Genomic DNA, 19,489 nt, shown 5'->3' on the forward strand with positions numbered 1-19,489 from the left:
GAGCATCAGGTTGCATTCCCCCCATTCTCTTTTTTCTCAAAGTTTATCCGCAACTGGCTAGGACCAGAAATGACCCGAGTTTCATATTTGGCACCACGGGGCTCTCCAGTCCAGATCTCCCAAAAATTGAAAGAGCAACTTCGAGTCGAGAAACAGCGAGAGTGCCAATCTCCGTACACAAGACCGAGGTCTCTCCTACGATATTTGCAAACTTTGTCCAGGCAACCATCACAAAGAAGAAGAAAGAAGATCCAGAAAGGCAATCCCCATTGCATAATAAACCTCACTCCCTCCAATAAATGCTGTGAGTTCAGGAAGAAGCCACTGAAAGAGTGGAAGAATATCCTGAAATAATTTGGAGTGTGCTTAAAATGCTGTGCTTCTACAAACCACCTTGCAAGGGATTGCAAGGCAGATATCAAGTGTGAGGAATGTGGCAGCGACAAACACACAACTGCTCTGCACACATTTTACTCCAAACCTGGTGGCACTAAGGCTTCCGATCCCGAAGCAGAGCACGGCGGGGAGCAAGGTGAGACTTCGTCAGTCACAACCAAATGCACAGACAACTGTGGAGAAGGCTTCAAAGGAAATCTTGCTCAAAGATATGCCTCGTCCGAGTGTATCACAAAGGACATCCTGAAAGGGCAGTAAGGATGTACGCCATAATGGACGATCAGAGCAACAAGTCTTTGGCAAGGTCAGAGGTTCTTTGATCAGCTAAGCGTAGGTGGGAATTCCTTTCCATACACGCTCAGAACATGCTCAGGACTGATGGAGACAGCAGAAAGAAGAGCGAGTGGCCTCATGGTGGAAACCATGGATAGCACCATGAAGCTGGCCCTTCCTGCGGTGATCGAGTGCAATGAGATACCGGACGACAGGAGCGAGATTCCCACGCTCGAAGTCGCACGTCACCACCCACACCTGAAGCCCATAGCAGAGTTCATCCCGCCATTGGATCACGGGGCAGATTTTACTTCTGCTTGGCAGGGACATGCTGAGAGTGCACAAGGTTCGCGATCATCGCAACGGACCTCACGAGGCTCCCTATATGCCCAGAGACTTGACCTTGGATGGGTCATCGTAGGTGATGTCCGTCTCAATGTAACACACAAACCAGACCGCATTAGCACGTTCAGGGCGAGTGTGCTCAAGAATGGACGCACGTCGCTCTTCAAGACGTGCCCCAACCACTTCACGATGAAAGAGAAACAGGAAGAGAGAAGTCAAAGGCTGTACCATGCGGACTTACGAAGAAACCTCCACGCTGGAAACACAAGAAGATGATGTTGGACATACGGCGTTCGTGACAACGAAGGACGACGACAAACCTGCTCCATCGCTAGAGGATAAAGAATTCTTGAAAATAATGGACAGAGGGTTCTTCCAAGATGAGTCAAACAGCTGGATTGCCCTTCTGGCATTTCATAATCCCAGATGCCGGTTACCCAACAATAGAGAGCAAGCCCTCTCACGGCTCAACTCGTTGCGCCGTACCTTGGACAAGAAACCAGAGATGAAAACTAATTTTGTATCCTTCATGAAAAACATATTTCACAGTGGTCATGCTGAAGCAGCCCCTCCTCTAGAAGAAAGAGTGGAATTGCTAGTACTTACCAATCTTTGGTGTTTATCACCCGAAGAAGCCTGATCAGATCAGAGTGGTGTTCGATTCCAGTGCTCAATTTAAGGGCGTTCCCTTGAACAACGTAATGCTCACCGGACCGGACTTGACCAACAGTCTCCTAGGATTACTCATCCGTTTCAGAAAGGAGTCAATCCCTGTAACAGCCGACATTAAACAAATGTTCCACTGCTTCATTGTCTTGAGAAGACAGAAATTCTCAGATTTCTGTGGTACCGCAATAACGTTGATGATCGAATTGTTGAATATAGAATGAAGGTACATGTCTTCGGCAACAGCCAATTCCCAGCGGTAGCCACCTATGGACTTAGGAGGACCGCGCAAGAAGGAGAACGGGAATTTGGGGAAGATGCCAAGGCATTTGTAGAGCTAGATTTCTACGTTGACGATGCACTCAAATCAATGCCCACGGCCTCAGAAGCCATCAATCTGCTCCAAAGGACGCAAGGAATGTTAGCTACTACTAACCTGAGACTTCACAAGATAGCGTCCAGCAACGCAGAAGTGATTAAAGAGTTTCTTTCAGACGATCATTCAAAGGACTTGAAAGACTTGGACCTTAACGTCGACACACCACCAATCCAACGCAGCCTTGGACTGAGTTGGGACTCGAAAGCGGACACATTCACATTCTGAGCAGCAATTGGAGAGAAGCCTAACACTCGACGTATTATCTTTATCGATGGTAAACAGCCTGTATGTTCCACTAGGATTTTTAGCGCTGGTCACCATTCAAGGCCATTGGATACTCAGGGATCTTTGTGCTGATATACAAGACTGGGATATCCCATTGCCTGAGGAAAGGCAACAAGAATGGGAAACTTGGGGAAGTTCCTTAGAGGCACTTGAGCAGCTACAGATTCCGCGTTCCTACACGCCGACATACCTTTCCGTAACCCAACATAAGGAGCTACATGTGTTTGCAGATGCTTCTATGATGGCCGTAGCCGCCGTAGCTTACCTAAAAACCACAAGTGCAGAAGGGATCCAGCACGTTGGGTTCATCTTAGGCAAGGCCAAATTGGCCCCGCAACCAGAAAATACCATCCCAAAGCTTGAGCTGTGTGGAACCGTTCTAGCTAGAGAAGTGACGGAACTGATCTTAGACGAATTAGACATTAAACTGGATGTGGTTAAGTCCTACACGGACAGCAAGGTCGTACTAGGCTACATAAACAACCAAACCAGAAGGTCCTACACCTACATCAGCAACAGGGTGGAACGCATCAGGAGGTCGAAGCAGCCGGAGCAATGGAATTACGTTCCAACTGAACAGAATCCATCAGATCTCGCAACTAGGTCCGTCCCTGCATCTCTGCTGAAGCAAACCATCTGGCCGACGGGTCCAGCGTTCCTCTTACGACGTGACGGTGGCCCATGTACTACCAAAGAGACTTTTGGACTCGTAGAGCCCGAGTCAGACAAGGAGATTCGTCCTCAAGTGACAACTTTTGTCACAAATGTGCCACCAAGAAGTCCACTGAGTCCACACCATTTTGATCATTTCTCTAAATGGACGACGCTCATGCGAGCGATAGCACATCTAATGCATATCGCAGACTGCCTCCATTGCCCGATGAGAGGCACCACTGGTAGCTGCAATGGGTGGCATCACTGCACAGTGCCACGCACCGAAGATGAGCTTTCCAGAACAAGGAAATTAATCTTCCGTTGTGTGCAACATGCAGCTTATGCAAGTGAGATCAAGTCCATCAACGAGGAAAAAGACCTCCCTAGGGTCAGCTCCCTCAGGAAGTTAAACCCCAGGATGGACAAAGACGGCTTGCTCAGGATCGGTGATCGGCTAGGGAATGAAAAATTAGATGAGAATGAACGAAACCCCCTCATAATCCCAAGCCAGAGCCACATCGCAATTTTACTTGTGCGCTACTACCACGAGAAGGTCAAGCACCAAGGTCGGCACTTCACAGAAGGCGCAATCCGATCTGCAGGGTTGTGGATCGTTGGAGCAAAGAGGTGCATCACCAGCACAATTCACAAATGTATTAGGTGTCACAAGCTACGTGAAAAACAGGAAGAAAAAAATGACAGACCTCCCAGCTGATCAACTCAGTATGGAACCTCCCTTCACCTCTGTAGGGATCGACGTGTTTGGACCGTGAAAAGTCATCTCCTGATGCACCAGAGGAGGGCTCGCGAACAGCAAACGTTGGGCAGTGCTGTTCACCTGTATGAGTACACGAGCAGTACACATCGAAGTAATCGACTCCATGGACTCTTTGAGCTTTATAAACGCACTCCAGAGATTCTTTGCCATCAGAGGGCCGGCCAAGCAACTCCATTCTGATTGTGGAACAAATTTCACCGGAGCATGTAAAGAGCTGAAGATCAATACAGAAAATGTTGAAGATGATTCTGTAGGGAAATACCTTAGTGACCAGGGCTGCACATGGATCTTCAATCCTCCTCACTCTTCGCATAAAGGCGGAGCCTGGGAACGCATGAGCGGGATTGCTCGACTCCATGCTGTGTGATGTCAGGTCCACACGGCTCTCTCACGAGGTCTTGACCACTCTCACGGCCGAGGTCTCAGCTATAATTAACTCAAGACCCCTGATCCCCGTCTCAACCGACCCGGAGTCACCATTCATTTTGACTCCTGCTACACTTCTTACCCAGAAGACAGACGTGCTCACAGCACCCACCGAGGAGGCCAGCATTACAGACATCTACAGACGTCAATGGAGATAAGTGCAGAGCTTCGCCAACATGTTCTGGCGTCGCTGGAAAAACTAGTACCTTGCGAGACTTCAAGTGCGCAGCAAGAGGCAGTCGAGCAGACCAGACATCCAAGAAGGTGACCTTGTCCTACTGAAGGACAACCAAGTCAAACGGAATGAGTGGCCAATGGGCTGCATCCTCAAGACGATTCCCAAAGCTGATGGGAAAGTTTGAAAGGTTGAGGTTATGATAGCGAAGCAAGGTGTCGCAAGAACTTTCGTCAGGCCTATAGCTGAGACGGTGTTACTTCTCTCTCGCAAAGATATGGCCAAATAAGTTGACCCGTTGAAGTTTGTTGTACATTTGTTTATGAGATAGGAAAATAAATGGTGGTATCTCCTAGATACCAGACGGGGAGTGTTCTGCCCCATGGCAGGTATGGGGGTGTTACACAGGAACTTCCTGATATGGTGTTGAGTTTGGTCACGTGACCAGGAAGTTACGATTTAAGATTCTCTAAGCCATGAGGCAGGGTGTCAGCCACTACACAGAGTACAAAATGGAGGCACAAATAGCGTCTCGGTGAAGACAGGTGCATCTGTTCATTGTGGGACTTTAAGAAGCATTGTCTGTAAGTTTGTTTATGTTCTTATAATACGGGGAATGCTGTTATAATGTTAGGATTGCCGTTATAATGCTGTAAATGCCTTCATAATGCTGTTAAATTGTTATGATAAATATGAGGCCTAGTTAACAACGAAGCCTGCCACTTGCATTATTGTGAATGTTACTTTAAAATGGATAAGTCAAGTCAGACTTGTACCCATGTAACTTTAATGCGATCTTTAGAGCAAGGATGAAGAAGTATCTCATCCACAGTTCAGTGTTATGTGCAGCGCTGTACATTTAGGCTGCAGTATGGTGATTACACGATGTGACCTTATTTAACACAGTAGCTTATTCTCTTGTGTAGATATTCAGTTCTATGTAGGTGCCTGGTCCATTCAGGACCTATTGTTGAGTTTCATGTTATCTAAGACAATGTTATGATGCTCCTTGTGTTCATTCATTGTATCGATATTGCAAGTATTAACAGATGCTGTATTTTGTGCTGTGTTTTTCCATCAGTTTTACTTCATTCTATTAATTAAATACGTTTGGAGTCGGATGTTCACCCTGGCTCTGAAGGTTTATTGAATGCGAGGTTATCTACTCGGATAGTGGTGCAACGCAGCACACAGCGAGGCTGAGAGAATGTCACTTGACCAAGTCCCTCTCTTGAGTGATATTCTATTAAAATACCCCACCCATTGGATTAGAATAATTGAGCTGATTGAACTCAAATCGAAAAACACAAGAGGTGGATTTAAAGTTTGAGAAGGGGACACGTGGTCTAAGAAATAATTGAATGAGAATATGAATAATCCACGGTGCAAGCTTTCAAAGCCAATGCTTTAAAATAATTATACCAGTCTTCCATTCAACCCCCACAATGGATAAGACATGAGGGAGAATTCAAGCGCATTCTGCAGCCCTTACCTCAAATCCACCAATGATCAGTAGGGCAGATATGGAGTGTTTTTGGATCTGTTCGACGATTTTGTCCAAAAACTTGTTAGGAAGGGTCCTGTGGAACATACACAAAGCACCCGTGCTCCTTCATCATTCCAGAGTATTCACTTCCCATAAAAGTATCGTGCATGGAATTCCAAACCTGCATTTCATAGCATTCCAACTCCGGGCCACACACGGTTCAGTACATTACGGTAGTTTTGTGTTAATATCTGGCTGGGTGACGGGATGATTGGTACAATTGGCTCAGATTCACAATGTAGTGTGTTCAAATTCTGACCATGAGTAAACACCCCATCATACTCTCAGGGTCAATCAGTGGTTATCATTTGAAGAGACTGGCCTTAACCACGGTAATGTGGAAATATGACCGAGTCTCAGGGCCATGAATGGAGAAGAGTGCCACACCATTGCTAAGTTGAGCATGAAGACGATTGCATTTCACTTTCAATGATATCACCAAGTATATCCCAAATAATACTATTGGATATTTATATTCTTGGTTCTATTGGAGTCAAGTTATGAGGCGAAAAATAAAGTTTTGAAATTTCAAAGACATTAGTATGTATGTAGATCTGGTCCCTTCACCTGATGAAGGCCGCTTGTGTTGTGGCCGAAACGTCGTGATTTTTGTTGTTTTATTTTTTTACCTACGTGGCTTTACCGAATAGAACCAAAGAGTATGTATGTAGAACTTATTTTGCACCATACGAAGCCAACCGTGTTAATCGAAGGTAAGGGAGAAGGACAACAAACTAAACACAGTTCTAAAGATATTAGTTTTCAATTTTTTAATTTTTAAAAAATTGCATTGTATCACGTGAATGAACAGTTTCCGAAAGACCACTCTGTGTTTCCCACGTGTCGTTGCAGTAATGGCAGAAAGCCGTGCCATCACTTCGAGTGAGTGTTGGTTTAGCGTGCTGTGGAACTCACCGTTTGGTGCCCAGCGTAGCGCCTCCACGTCCAGTCCATCCACCAACATCACCCCAACCAAACTCCTCCACCTATGTTCACACACAACACTTGATTGTGTTCAAATCGTTGCATTCAAGTCGAATTGTCTTAAGGAGAGAGACACTTTTTTGGAAAAATTACAACAAAAAGCAGAACCATCACATAGTATCAGAGAACAGCCCGTGGAAGGCTGCAGTAGTCACTTAAACAATGCTCTCTGATCAAACATCAAGCAGTGCACTCTTACAAGCCCTGCAAAGTGAGTTTGTCACATGGAAAACCAGAACTTTAGTCCTCAGAGCTGCAATAAACAACATTTCATATGGTGGGGGATATCCCTGCAGTCCTCGGTTTCCCGGTTTTGACTATCAACTTCCTCCACTTGAGAACCACTTTTAATTACACGTGGCTGTAACATGGACACAAACCAAGTATCGCATCAACAACGGCTCAATGTTTCATTGTCACATAGCCATAATGAACCCTCTCCGCCAACCGGCTAGTTCTAACACACGTAAGATAGTGTTTATGTATGTTGAACTTCCTTCACACCGTAAATAGCCAACCGTGCTAATAAGAGGTGTGGGAAATCCAGAGGTCCATTCACCATTTGGATACCGGTGGCTATTATTGGGGGGGGGGGGCATGAAGGCTAATGGTTCCATGGGAAATCAACCAATGGTTAAGGAGGGTCTTGTGATGGCAAAGGAGATGGCGCGGGGTGGTACCTGTCCCTTGGCGAGACCCTCAAAGCCATCGTGTACCGCGTACATGCGGTGGCCCTCCGAGATGCCCACCCGGATCGCCGCACGGACTGCCGCATTCATGCCGGCCGCGGGAGCACCCACGCACAGCACTGCCACGGAGAAGCCGCTCTGCGCACACACGGACCGGCACACAGGGTAGAGCAAGCGACGGGAGGTACCAGAGCAGTGGCAGAGGGAATATCAGAATAAGAATATTTATTTATACTGGAGGAATCCGGTGAGCTCTAAAGCTATTTTTCACAGATGTTCTGTAGGAACGTTACAACAACAAACAGTACAACAACACGTGATAGTAGTACATAGTACAAGAGGGGTAAACAAATTACCTAAACACATACAAATAAAACTAAACCATTCCCTTCCTACCAGGCAAAGCCCAGTGAGGTATTTTTCAGAAGCGACCTGGCCACAGATGATAGCTCAACAAATTGGCCCATCATTTTGACATTTATAGCACCAAAATAATCTAAATAATGTCAATGCATATAACAAAGTGTATAACAGTTAAATTTCGATTTAAAGCTTTCGTGACTGCAAGGATTCATCTTCTTTGGTTCTTTCGGTAAAGTCACGTAGAATGAGAATAAAATAATAAATTGATAAAATAACACAAAATTCTCACGACGTTTCGGCCACAACACAAGCAGCCTTCATCAGGTGAAGGGACGAGACTGTCTGGAGGACAGCGCTGGAGCGAACACAGCCAAGCTCATTCTACGTGACTTTATCGAAAGAACCAAAGAAGATGTATAACAGTTATTGGTCTCAGTGCTGCCAAGCAGTACTAAAAAGTACTGTATGATAGGTTCCCACGATATGTTAAAAGCAGGCCAGAGATATGCACACGCGAGAACCGTGCCATTCCAAAGCACAGTCTCATTTCCTTCTTATTGTTTACACTGTCCATCAGTTGTACCATCCACATAACCTCTCGCTTTCTACAGCCCCGTCAACTTCATCTCCCTACCTCTCTGCGGCTTCGTGACTGACCGTCTTGAAGACAGAAATCTAGGTGAGGTCAGCTCGGTGATGGTGGTCAGAAATCTGCGTTTTCAAATGATCTTGTAAACAAAGTTGAGTGCTATCTTGGATGCAAAGTTAAAGTGCCTTCATGCTCAAAGTGCCTTCATGAGAAATGGGTAGTACACATTTTCATTGGCAGCCCTCAGTTCGTGGTTAAAATTCCACACTTTCACATTCTCTGACGTGGCGCGATGATATACGTTTTCACTTCCCCAAGGGAAATCAGAGCATCTCTAAAAATGCAATGTAAAAACATTGAAACCTTAAAGAACCATGATCAGTGTTGCAAAATAGATATGTTTGATTAAAATCTTTAGTCATGAAAAGAAAACCCACCATGTAAGTAAAATATACTGAGATGTTATTGTCCAAAGGCAAGCAGAACAACAAACCTTCTTGATCTCCGATTTCTTGTGCGCCAACAAGCGGTATATGTTCAGGTTATTCTCAAAGCTCCTAAGGAGACAAAGAGAGAAGATACAGATCATAGCTGGGATGATTAGCCGATTACAGGGACTTCTCTACTTACGAACCAGTGAGTTTCCAGAGGTCTGTTCGTAAGTCGATTTGTTCATAAGCCCAACTTTACTCCTGTCGATTCCAAACATGTTGTACGGCATGTACATTAAACATGGGGAATGGCTTGAACAGTTGTATAATCTCCTGTAAATGTAGATGCCACTGGTTCTTCATGTTCTGCAGATGTAGATTTCACTGGTTCCTTTATGTTCTGCAGATGGAGATGCAAATTCCCTTTGGTGCTCGTGTTTCCTCTCTACTCTCTTGAACAAAATTACCAAAAGATGTGTGCACAGTTGCTCTCTTCTTCTCTTCATACATCAACTTGTAACAGGCAATAGCATCGTGAAAGCTGCCAACACCTCCGTAAACCTCTCAGTGTTTCGGTCCCGAGACTCAAAACAAGCCAGTGCTCGACACCGAACAACCACCGCCATGTATTGCGCGGCGGTTGAATTTACGACTCTATCTTTTGATCTTATCTCTGAAAGCTCGCAAGTTGAATGTTCGTAAGTAGAAGAGTCCCCTCTATATCAATTTGTCGACTAAAAATGATAATTTACTAATTGCAGCTGTCACTACATTCTGTCGCCCGAAGGTGAGAAACTCCTACAAGCCATATAAAGCATGACGCGGGTAATGATATCGATGAGATCACCATCCTCAGCTCATCACTTTCCGTCCAGCAGCACATTTTTGAAACAGAGGTAAGACTTTTTTCACCCCAACATTTATTTTGAAAGGTCGATTGATAGATCCAATTATCTGTACAGTAATCGTTCACCAGCCCAAAGACATTGAAGGTGATGAGCACGACAACATTACTTGCTTGAGCAGAGACACACTGTAAATGTCATATTTCTCTCATCTCCTAACAGCAGTTGAATTTTCATCTCATTCTGGGTTATAATGTTACACATTACACCACAGACAGCAATTATACATGAGCATGTTACCATATCCCTGAGTGCTATTGGCTGAAGTGCACAGGTCTTGTGGTGATGCCACGAGAAAATAACACCAATCCTAATTGATTCTGTGTAAGCAACCCTGAAACCTGGTCGTCTGCATGCAGTTCTTCAAACTGCTGATCCATAAAATGTGCTGTGGCCTTTGTGTCTTCCGGGTATCAAGATAACAGATGTAAAGGAACAGCCAGATCGGGGCTATTTTCACTTATTTCCGGAGCACTCCCAAGGACCATTACACCCGATGAGACGTCTCCTGCCATAAAAGCAGCCACCCATTACGAATTTGATTGGCATCTGCAGATCGAATGGAAATATAATAAGCTAGACACAACAGCCAATTACACATGATTTCATACAATTCGCTTCACTCGATGGAAATTAACCACTACTTCACATTGTGATGTAAGGAAGTCAGAAACATTCTTTTTTTTTATCACGTACTCTTATGAGTCCAGTCCATCACAAATGCGTGCAAAATTGTGAATCCATAATAAATGCGAGCGCAATAGAAATTCATTGAGCAGCCAAGCATGCCGTATTTTCTCAAATTTTTTTTAAATCAACCTCTCGTGTTTTATGTTGTCTTTCAAAAGGTGATGAATTCAACTCCTGATCAATGGTGAACTCAGTCAAATCATCCCTGCCAAATTGATCAAAGGAGTACACTATAGGAATAGGTTTTACCCTTTTAACTGGCACAAAAACTGACACCTTTATTCAAGGCATCATGTTTGCAATAACCACAAAACAAGCAGTCAAAATGCAAACAAAAAAGACAACTCTGATAATAATAATAATATGCACTGTCCTTGAATTTGATTGGTCCACACCCGAGACGGCTTTTCTTAGAGCCTAGTCTCCATTGGTGTTGGACCAGAAGACGCCAAAAGGCGTACAACTCAAAAACAGCGCACTACGAGCCCTCAATACTCTGATAGTGCGCTGTTTTTGAGTTGTACGCCTTTTGGTGTCTTCTGGTCCAACACCAATGGAGACTAGGCTCTAAGAAAAGCCGTCTCGGGTATGGACCAATCAAATTCAAGGACAGTGCATATTATTATTATTATCAGAGTTGTCTTTTTTTTGCATTTTGACTGCTTGTGTTGTGGTTATTGCAAACATGATGCCTTGAATAAAGGTGTCAGTTTTTGTGCCAGTTAAAAGGGTAAAACCTATCCCTATATCTTGTTACTGGCAAAGGAGGTCTCATAAGGAGTACACTACTTTGTGAGAAGGTAATAGTGGGTTGTACTCGCTCAGGGGCTGCCAATGTAGAGGGGACCATTCCACAATGGAAAGTTCTCAAATAGCAGTGTCCTCATAGCTGAACAGAAGAAAATGTAAGAAAACACACAAGGTGGCCAACAGTCACACTTGCAATGGGTACTACTTTATGAAATGAGCTTGATGGGAAACATGGACACGCACACATACCTGCCACGCAGCTTGACAGCCTCGTCAAACCTGCATTCGTCCATCGCTTTCTGCACATCTTTAGTCTGTGGGGGAGGGGGCGGAGGATGAAAGGGGAGCACTGTAATCATTGCAATCTTTTACATTCAAGAAACCTTCTCCCCCACCCGATAGATCACCAATCAACAAGACTTAGAGCGGAAAAATTGAGTCTCATGTCTCTTCAGCATGTTTAGAATATGCAACATTAGTTAAAAATAGGGTTTTGCATGCTGATAAATGTAATACGTTACAGGTAGTTCACAACATGGGAGACACAGATGTATTTCATCCTCATAAAGGCTCATCAGAATGCCACGGATAGTGCACAATGTCATACCCATAACACGATGGCCATTTTTTATGGGATGAGTTTTTTGTGCAGTCGTCAGTGATGTAAACTTGAGAAATCGGTTTAAATATGTGTAAGAAACCCAGATTCAAACTCAGCATCTCATAAGTGCCAGCTCAGTGCTCTAACAGCCATGATGAGCCCCCTTTAATCATCTGGCCACCTCACTTTTCGAAGCAATTCACGGGCATATCTTCGTAAAAAACCAATGCGTCTCCATGCTGAAATCAATTTAATGTTGAGTGGCGCTCATCTTTGTAGATGGCTCAGAGCCAGTGCTAGAAATTACGTGTTCCTATGGTAGGAACCAGTTACACTATAAGTAAAGCACTGTTGAAATCTTACAAAGTGTTAAATTCCCCATTTATCAACCACGGGATGGGATGTTGGGGACGAATTTGCCACCAATCTGGACTCGCACTTGCAATGTTGCGATTGCGAGCCGAGTGCGCCGATCACGGTGCGACGCCACGCGACCGGATTGCAGCGAGCCCACGTGTCCTACGAGTGCCGCCCAGACGAACGGGCACGTAGCAGGGTCCAGCGCCGTCCCCTACCATCTCAACGCACTCCATGAGGGGCAGCCGCACCGCCTGGTTCCCGGAGAGCGACACCACACAGGCAGGCGTGTCCGCGGCGGCCTCCAACAACGCCAGCACGGCCTCCACGCCCATGCGGCTGCCCTGTAGCCATGGATGCACACGCGCGCGCGCGCACACATGAACACGCACATGCAAAGGTCGGTATTTTTTTGGCGCTTTAAAACTTTCCACATCGCCATACAGAGAACGGAATCGGGACGCCGCCTCATGTCAGGTCAGCAATCGTACCAGGATGCGGTCGAAGGCGGAAGGCGTCCCCCCACGCTGCACGTGTCCTAGGATGGTCACCCGCGTGTCAAAGCCCAGACACTTTTTAATCAGCTGTAGAGAAGATTACACAGCAAGCAACATCCAGAGTTTATTTCAGAAAAACAGACTCTAACCCATAAATTAGTTATTCTATGTCAAAGAAAACGTTTCCCACTTGTCAGACAAGCCTCTTGAGGGCACTCTTTTTTGCAGATGAGCCTGAGCTCATGATACAAATTCCACATTCCCAAGGTAGGGGTCAGGCTCGCTCCTTACGATAACCACTGCTGACTTCCCACAATTAATCACAAAGGGTTTATCGGCTGAGTCAAGTTAAAATCACAGCTGGGAACCGAGTTCTGATTATTATAACAACTAAAATTATGTTTGTGATTCTACCCTGAACCACAGCACCACTTTTCAGTTCCGTGAGTGGGAAATGAGAATTAATCAAAAGACTTGGCGACAAAACGTTCAGGCGTGCAGCCAAAGTGCCCTCTGGCGACATCACAGCCACTTGCATTCTCAATGTGAAAACCCTGCCTAGATCATCACACAAGATGCATTGTTGGGAGTCTCTCCATCTGGAAATTCACCTCAATGCACTGAGGTGAATTTGAAAGAGGCACACTGTTCTGTGGCTACTTTTGCTATTTTGGTGCCATGTTTTTTTTTTAAGCACCAAGGGTCTGATGCTTATAATTAACTTCGTACATATATATTCAGCAGTGTGGCTAAAAAAAGTGTTCAGCTTTGCTACAGAGGTGTAATACCATCCATGGAACCACAATGCCCCCTCCTCGCCTGTCGGATGGAGTCGGAGGTGATGGGCTTGCCGTGCCGGTCAATGGCCCCCTCCGCCACGATGACGATGTTCAGTCGCACTCCGCGGCCCCGCGTCTGCAGCAAAAATTGAGATGTACCAACGTACTGTATGTACAGTGAGGGGAAAACAAGTATTTGATGACCCTGCTGATTTTGTACGTTTGCCCACTGACAAAGAAACGATCGGTCTATCATTTTAATGGTAGGTTTATTTGAACAGTGAGAGACAGAATGACAACAAACAAAATCCAGAAAAACGCATGTCAAAAATGTTATACATTGATGTGTCCACAGAGGATACCTTAGACCATAACGATTGGTCTCGAACTTAAAATGAAATGCAATATTAAATGTCCGTGGCAAGGATGCTTTACTCTTTTTTCTGATAACATCCCTTGTCAGCTGGACAAGACTGATAGGGCATGTGCTGTTAGTGAGCACCTACTGATGCTGGCATTGCACAGCGATCGTTCAAATTACGATCGGGCATTCCATGCACAGCCCCGCCTAACCCACTCTGTGTTTACGGGCCGGCACTAATCTGCTCTGACGTTCGTGTGGTGCTCACATCAGACAGCGTACTGCACATTTTGTCCTCCCATCCATCCTCAGGAGGGCACTCAGGAATAAAAGTCCAGTCAGCACCACACACCAGCGCTGTCACCAGTGCCAGGTACCTGCGCATACACAAACACAGAAGACAAATGCAATAAAATGCCATTTAGCCCGGAACACTATTATCGTGTTATTAGTGAGCACCAATGAAGGCTGGCACGATACACCAGATAATAGTGTGGCCAGCATCATGCTCAGCAGCCTTGAACTCCTAATTTTTTATGTTCAAACACCGCACCAGATAAAATCATTTGTGTTTGACTGAACCTAGGAAAGGCCCACATGGTGCTTTCCACATTTCTTATCTACTGCCTGGAAATGAACCCAGATGATTGGATTGTAGCACAGTGCACTAACTACTGCTCCACACATGCACGCACACATGTGCTTACATTGTACACGTACGATTAAACATACCAAAAAACTAAATTGGCCAAACTTCCAAAGAGGAATCCTCTTGGAAAATAATCCTGCAAGACTCGGTGATTAAAAGACTATAATGTAAGTATGTATGTTGAACTTCTTTGGCACCGTACATTAAGAACCGTGCTAATCAGTTCAGCTCATTAATCGGAGGTGCGGGTGAAGGACAACAAACTAAACACAAAAAGCAGTTCTAAAGAAATAAGTTTTCAATCTAGATTCAAAATTGCATAGCTCCAGTGGCTTCTTAATATCGGAAGAGCATTCTAGACGGCCGCAGAAGCATACCTGAAAGCGCACGATGTAGTGATTGTCTTTGTTCGATGGTTCACCAAAAGCTGCTGCGAGGATAACCAAAATTTGCGTGATGGTTTATGCACATAATAAGCACATGCACATGTATCTTGCATGCATGCAGGCACTCATACCTACCCGCAGTGTCTGCCCATCACCTCCAGGACAAAGGAGCGCTGGTGGCTGTAAACAAATAAAAACATTTGTTAGTCACATGGAAATAAACTTTTTTTCCCAATATGCAGTGCACACCCATTGTGAATCGTTATTAGTATAAAGTAAAAACACGTTTTTTGGGCCAAGCTACAGCAGCGCCTGACTCCAGTTTAAGTCCTGGTCAGAAGTCAACTCTATTTCTTCATCTCTCCAGCGTCCATTAAAAAGGTACCACTTTGTAGGATTTCAAACAGTGGTTGTCCAATAGATAACATCGCTACTTCTATAGGAATATACAGTTTCAACCATTGGTTACAAACGGTTGGCCGTAGGAGATGAGCACTGCCATAAGATTTTCTGATATCCGAGAGAAGGCATAAGACTTGTTGAACGGAGCCTCTCGACCATCTCCTCCACTGCATCTGAAGACACAATTGGATTCAGATGCTCAAAGGAAGACGCAACCAAGAAAACTGCTCTTGATTTTAGATTGATGATATCCGAGCTTCAAACATGAAGGGATTCCCTTTAATGAGAAAAAACTGAAATCCGTGATCAATTATGTTATGGCGCCCTCTAGTGGCATAACTAATGTGTGGAGTGGAAGATGGCGGCCTTCACAAAGCCCTCTGTTGAGCGGGAAATCACGACGAAATGCCGTGAACGCGGCGGCCGAAAATCGATCATCGATCTCAGAGTCTCCAGAGCAACAAGACAGGCCACGAACACCACTATTGTGTGACTTCCATAAATTTCAATGAGATGGAGGCTTGGAACACGACGACGCCACGGATGTGCAACGCATGGTGGAACCCAGCCATACTAAGCCAAAGTAAATTCAGCATCATGCCTATTAAGTTTTAAACCCATGACGGCTGTGCTCATTCTTTGAATGACATAGATGGATTTTCATATGATTTAGCATCGATTTCTGAAGCAGCAAATTTTAACTGACACTTTACCACAGATTGGTCTTATTTTGGTAAAACTAAAACAACCCAAACAACAATTTGATTGTCTGCCCACACAGATCTCAAACTGCATTGTACTGTATCCAGCCTACATGAATATGCATTTTAGTGCACACATGTGATGAACTCAATCTTCATTTGCACTGAGTGCTGTGCTAAGGGTTGGCATCAACATGGTGACGAACTCGTGTGATGGGTTGTGAGCTGTGCTTAGGTCTGAATTTATTCATCCGTGAGTGTGTGAGCGATGCATTAGAACCGGATTGCGTTGGATGCTGCACCCCAATCTCCGTAAACTAGCGCGCGTCCATGCGTACGTTACCTCTGCGCTGTGGTTGTGATAGCGTCCACCACCTCGATGATGCGGTGCAGTGCCGAGTCCGTGCCGATCGTCATGTCGGTGCCGCAGAAGTCATTGTCGATGGAGCCGACCATTCCCACGATGTTGAGGTGCGTGAACTTCTGTGCCATCTCCCCCGTTATCTGGTCTGCCCGTGGGGAAAGCAGCAGAAGCAATATGACCTCCTTTCTGCCACAACTTACGGGACCCCCACTGCGATTCAGTTCTATTGCCCAGACTTCGCAGTCTGCGGCTGGGCAGATTGTTGCTAAACTAAGACAAACATCAAGGTGTTTCCATGATCAAATGAGTGAGGAACAGTGCGCATCCCCATTGGCAGCCCACAGCTAGCCATAGAAATGTCAAGACTCTTTTGGCAGGGATGAGAACAATCTTCAAGCGGTATTAAACAAGGACCTATATTATAGTCTGAGCTCTACTTGATAGTCTGTTGTTTTAATTAAAAATGTGCTCAATATATTACCAAATTACTAAAAAATACAAGATCTGGCATTTAGTTTATTTGAACATAAAATGCAAGTGTTATTAGAAAACACTTATTAAAGCCAACGTTCGATACAGAGGCGTGGTGTGACCAGAACCAACACCCAGCTACCTTGGCCTTTCCAGTGTGAATATTTCCCACCACACCAGGCACACATTTAAGACAGTCCACTGGGGGGAGACACAGAACAGCCTGAGACACAACGTACCAATGATGCCACTGATGTTATCCATGACCAGGAAGTTAACCAAATGTTTAGGCAATTTGCTAAACAATAAACCACCACACCTTACATACATGTAGTGTCATTTATGTGGGTACCGTTGTGTAGCGACAGTACCATGTGGGTGGTACTGTATGGGCAGAGCCTCTCCCTGGCACCAGATGGGCATACCAGGGGAGAGGCTGGGTAAACAGGAAGGGGCACGTGACGGGATGAGGTGCGAACGAGGTCCAGGGTTGAGGATGAGAGGAACACATGAGGTGGGCCCTGAACCCTCACGAAGGATCTGGAAGAGAGGCGTGGCCAAGGGCGGGCCTGGCCACACCGTAAGGATAAAGGCCGAGCCCCGGGGGGGACTGGGGCTCGTCCTGGCTGAGATGAAACCTTCGTCGTCATGGTCTTCGGTCTCCGGGCGTCGCACACGTGGACCAGGCAGCGTGTTGGCTGACCTGGTCCGATTTAGTAGTTGCCCCGTCCAGAATGTAAATAGCCATCTACTCCAAGTGTACATAGCTAAGTGTAGGAACGGTGGGTTACCACCTTATGTCGTTATCCCGTTAAGAGTAATGTGATGTTAGTTAATAAACGTGTTGCCTCCCAATTTCTGGTGTGCGCCCTGATTGAACCCATTACACATATACTGTATACACACACATGAGTATACATACAAAGATTTGTAATACAGGAAAGTGCTGTTAGCAAGCACCTGCATGCAATACCCAGCCATAAAGATTATAAGTGGGCCGTTTCATCTTAACATACATTAGGACTCCCCTACAGTATCTCGTTCATAAAATGAGTATCAGCCAGGTACGTGCTTAGATCCGTGGTATTTTTGAGACGTGCTATAGCACGCTACAGATAGTCATACCAGGCAGAGAAAGCTAGCCAAAAGCAAGGCTAGTTCTGGCCATACTTCCCCTAAGAGAGCAACGCCGACCTTAGCATACACTCACTGATGCAAACTTCCGCACACGCACGCACGCGCACAACACGCTTGCTCGCGCTCTCCCACCGTTGTTGACCAGCTCCTCGAGCAGACCGCTCCACTCCTCGCGGAAGAGGTTGGCCCCCGTGAGGCTGCCATCACCGCCGATCACACAGAGGTTTGAGATGCCGCGCTGCACCAGGTTCAATGCCGCCTTCAGCCGCCCCTCGCGCTCGCGGAAGTCCTTGCAGCGAGCGCTGCCGATCACCGTGCCACCCTGCAGTCCGCACACACATGCGCGCGCGCCCATACGTACGCAAAACAAAGACAACGTTCCCCCCCCCCCCCCCCCCATAGAGCCTTAACAAGACTGTGGGGGCAAGTGATGTTAGCGACCACCTATGAAGGCCGGCATGGCGCATGAGGGGGTGGTTTGCCATCACCACGCCCGGTCACCTTTGTCTCCCCAATGCTCATGCTTACACGCCGCACAGGGTACTCATTTAAGGTTGAGTCGACCTCGGGGAGGCCCTGGACTGGTTCAGATATATCGCCACTGTTATTAGTTGTGAACAGAAACCAAACTCGGTTTACGGGATTGATTGCGCAACGTGCGAACAACTGCGCCACCACTCCCCGCCCGCAAAGCCAAAGATCCCAATATAGCCTGTGCAGATTGTTGGGGCAGATGCTGTTAGCGAGCACCTTTGAAGGCTGGCATGACAAACGAGGGGGTGGGTGGGCAGCACCACGCCCGACCACCTTTGTCTCCCGAGTGGCGATATTTACACACCATTGCAACAAGGAACTCATTTGAGGCCAAATCGGCCTAGGAGAGGCCCAGGACCGGTTCAGATATTTGTCACAGTGTTGGCTATGAGCGGGAATCAAACTCTGGCAGCTGGGTTCATAGTGCAGCGTGCTAACCGCTACACCACTGCTCCTCACAAAGACAAATATCCCCGTATAGCCTCAGCAGACTGTTGGGACAAGTGCTGTTAGCGAGCACCTACATACATACACGCATATATTCACAGAAACATGTGCATATATACACACAAACATGGGCATCTGTACTGGGGAAAGGGAGGCCAGGTAAAGGGATTTACAGACTGTATGGATAACAGAGGAGGAGAATGAGCAATCTTCCACAACAAGCCAAATGCTGACTGGGGGGACTTCAACACAAAACGTTGTTTTGTCAAGCAGAGAGCGTGCATGCGGGGGGGGGGGGGTAAAGTGGCTTGAGTGGGGGAAAGGTATGACCGTGTGGAGGAGAATAAAGTGAGATGAGGGGGGAGAGGTAGGCAGGAGCGAGTCCACAGATGATCGTGAAGATGATGTATATATGCATGTTGAACTTCTTTCGCACCATATGAGGTGCAGGGGAAGGACAACAAACGAACCACAAATGT

General features: G+C 46.0%; 1 protein-coding gene across 1 annotated transcript in view; it reads right to left on the bottom strand.

The window, feature by feature from the left end:
* LOC116945286 (ATP-dependent 6-phosphofructokinase, platelet type-like) overlaps nt 1-19,489 on the bottom strand; it is an 80,296-nt gene that overhangs the window by 43,359 nt on the left and 17,448 nt on the right. The window contains exons 4-15 of the mRNA XM_032959689.2: nt 18,162-18,351; nt 16,401-16,566; nt 15,090-15,134; nt 14,188-14,296; nt 13,599-13,694; nt 12,774-12,866; nt 12,501-12,626; nt 11,574-11,638; nt 9,042-9,105; nt 7,588-7,734; nt 6,839-6,909; nt 5,870-5,957 (exon numbers count right to left, since the gene is read on the bottom strand). Coding sequence (XP_032815580.1) covers nt 5,870-5,957; nt 6,839-6,909; nt 7,588-7,734; nt 9,042-9,105; nt 11,574-11,638; nt 12,501-12,626; nt 12,774-12,866; nt 13,599-13,694; nt 14,188-14,296; nt 15,090-15,134; nt 16,401-16,566; nt 18,162-18,351 — 1,260 coding nt within the window. The remainder of the gene's footprint in view (nt 1-5,869; nt 5,958-6,838; nt 6,910-7,587; nt 7,735-9,041; nt 9,106-11,573; nt 11,639-12,500; nt 12,627-12,773; nt 12,867-13,598; nt 13,695-14,187; nt 14,297-15,089; nt 15,135-16,400; nt 16,567-18,161; nt 18,352-19,489) is intronic.

This window comes from Petromyzon marinus, chromosome 2 (genome assembly GCF_048934315.1).
Source record: "Petromyzon marinus isolate PM22_M1 ecotype Great Lakes invasive population chromosome 2, UKy_Petmar_22M1.pri1.0, whole genome shotgun sequence".
NCBI classification, from domain to species: Eukaryota; Metazoa; Chordata; class Hyperoartia; order Petromyzontiformes; family Petromyzontidae; genus Petromyzon; species Petromyzon marinus.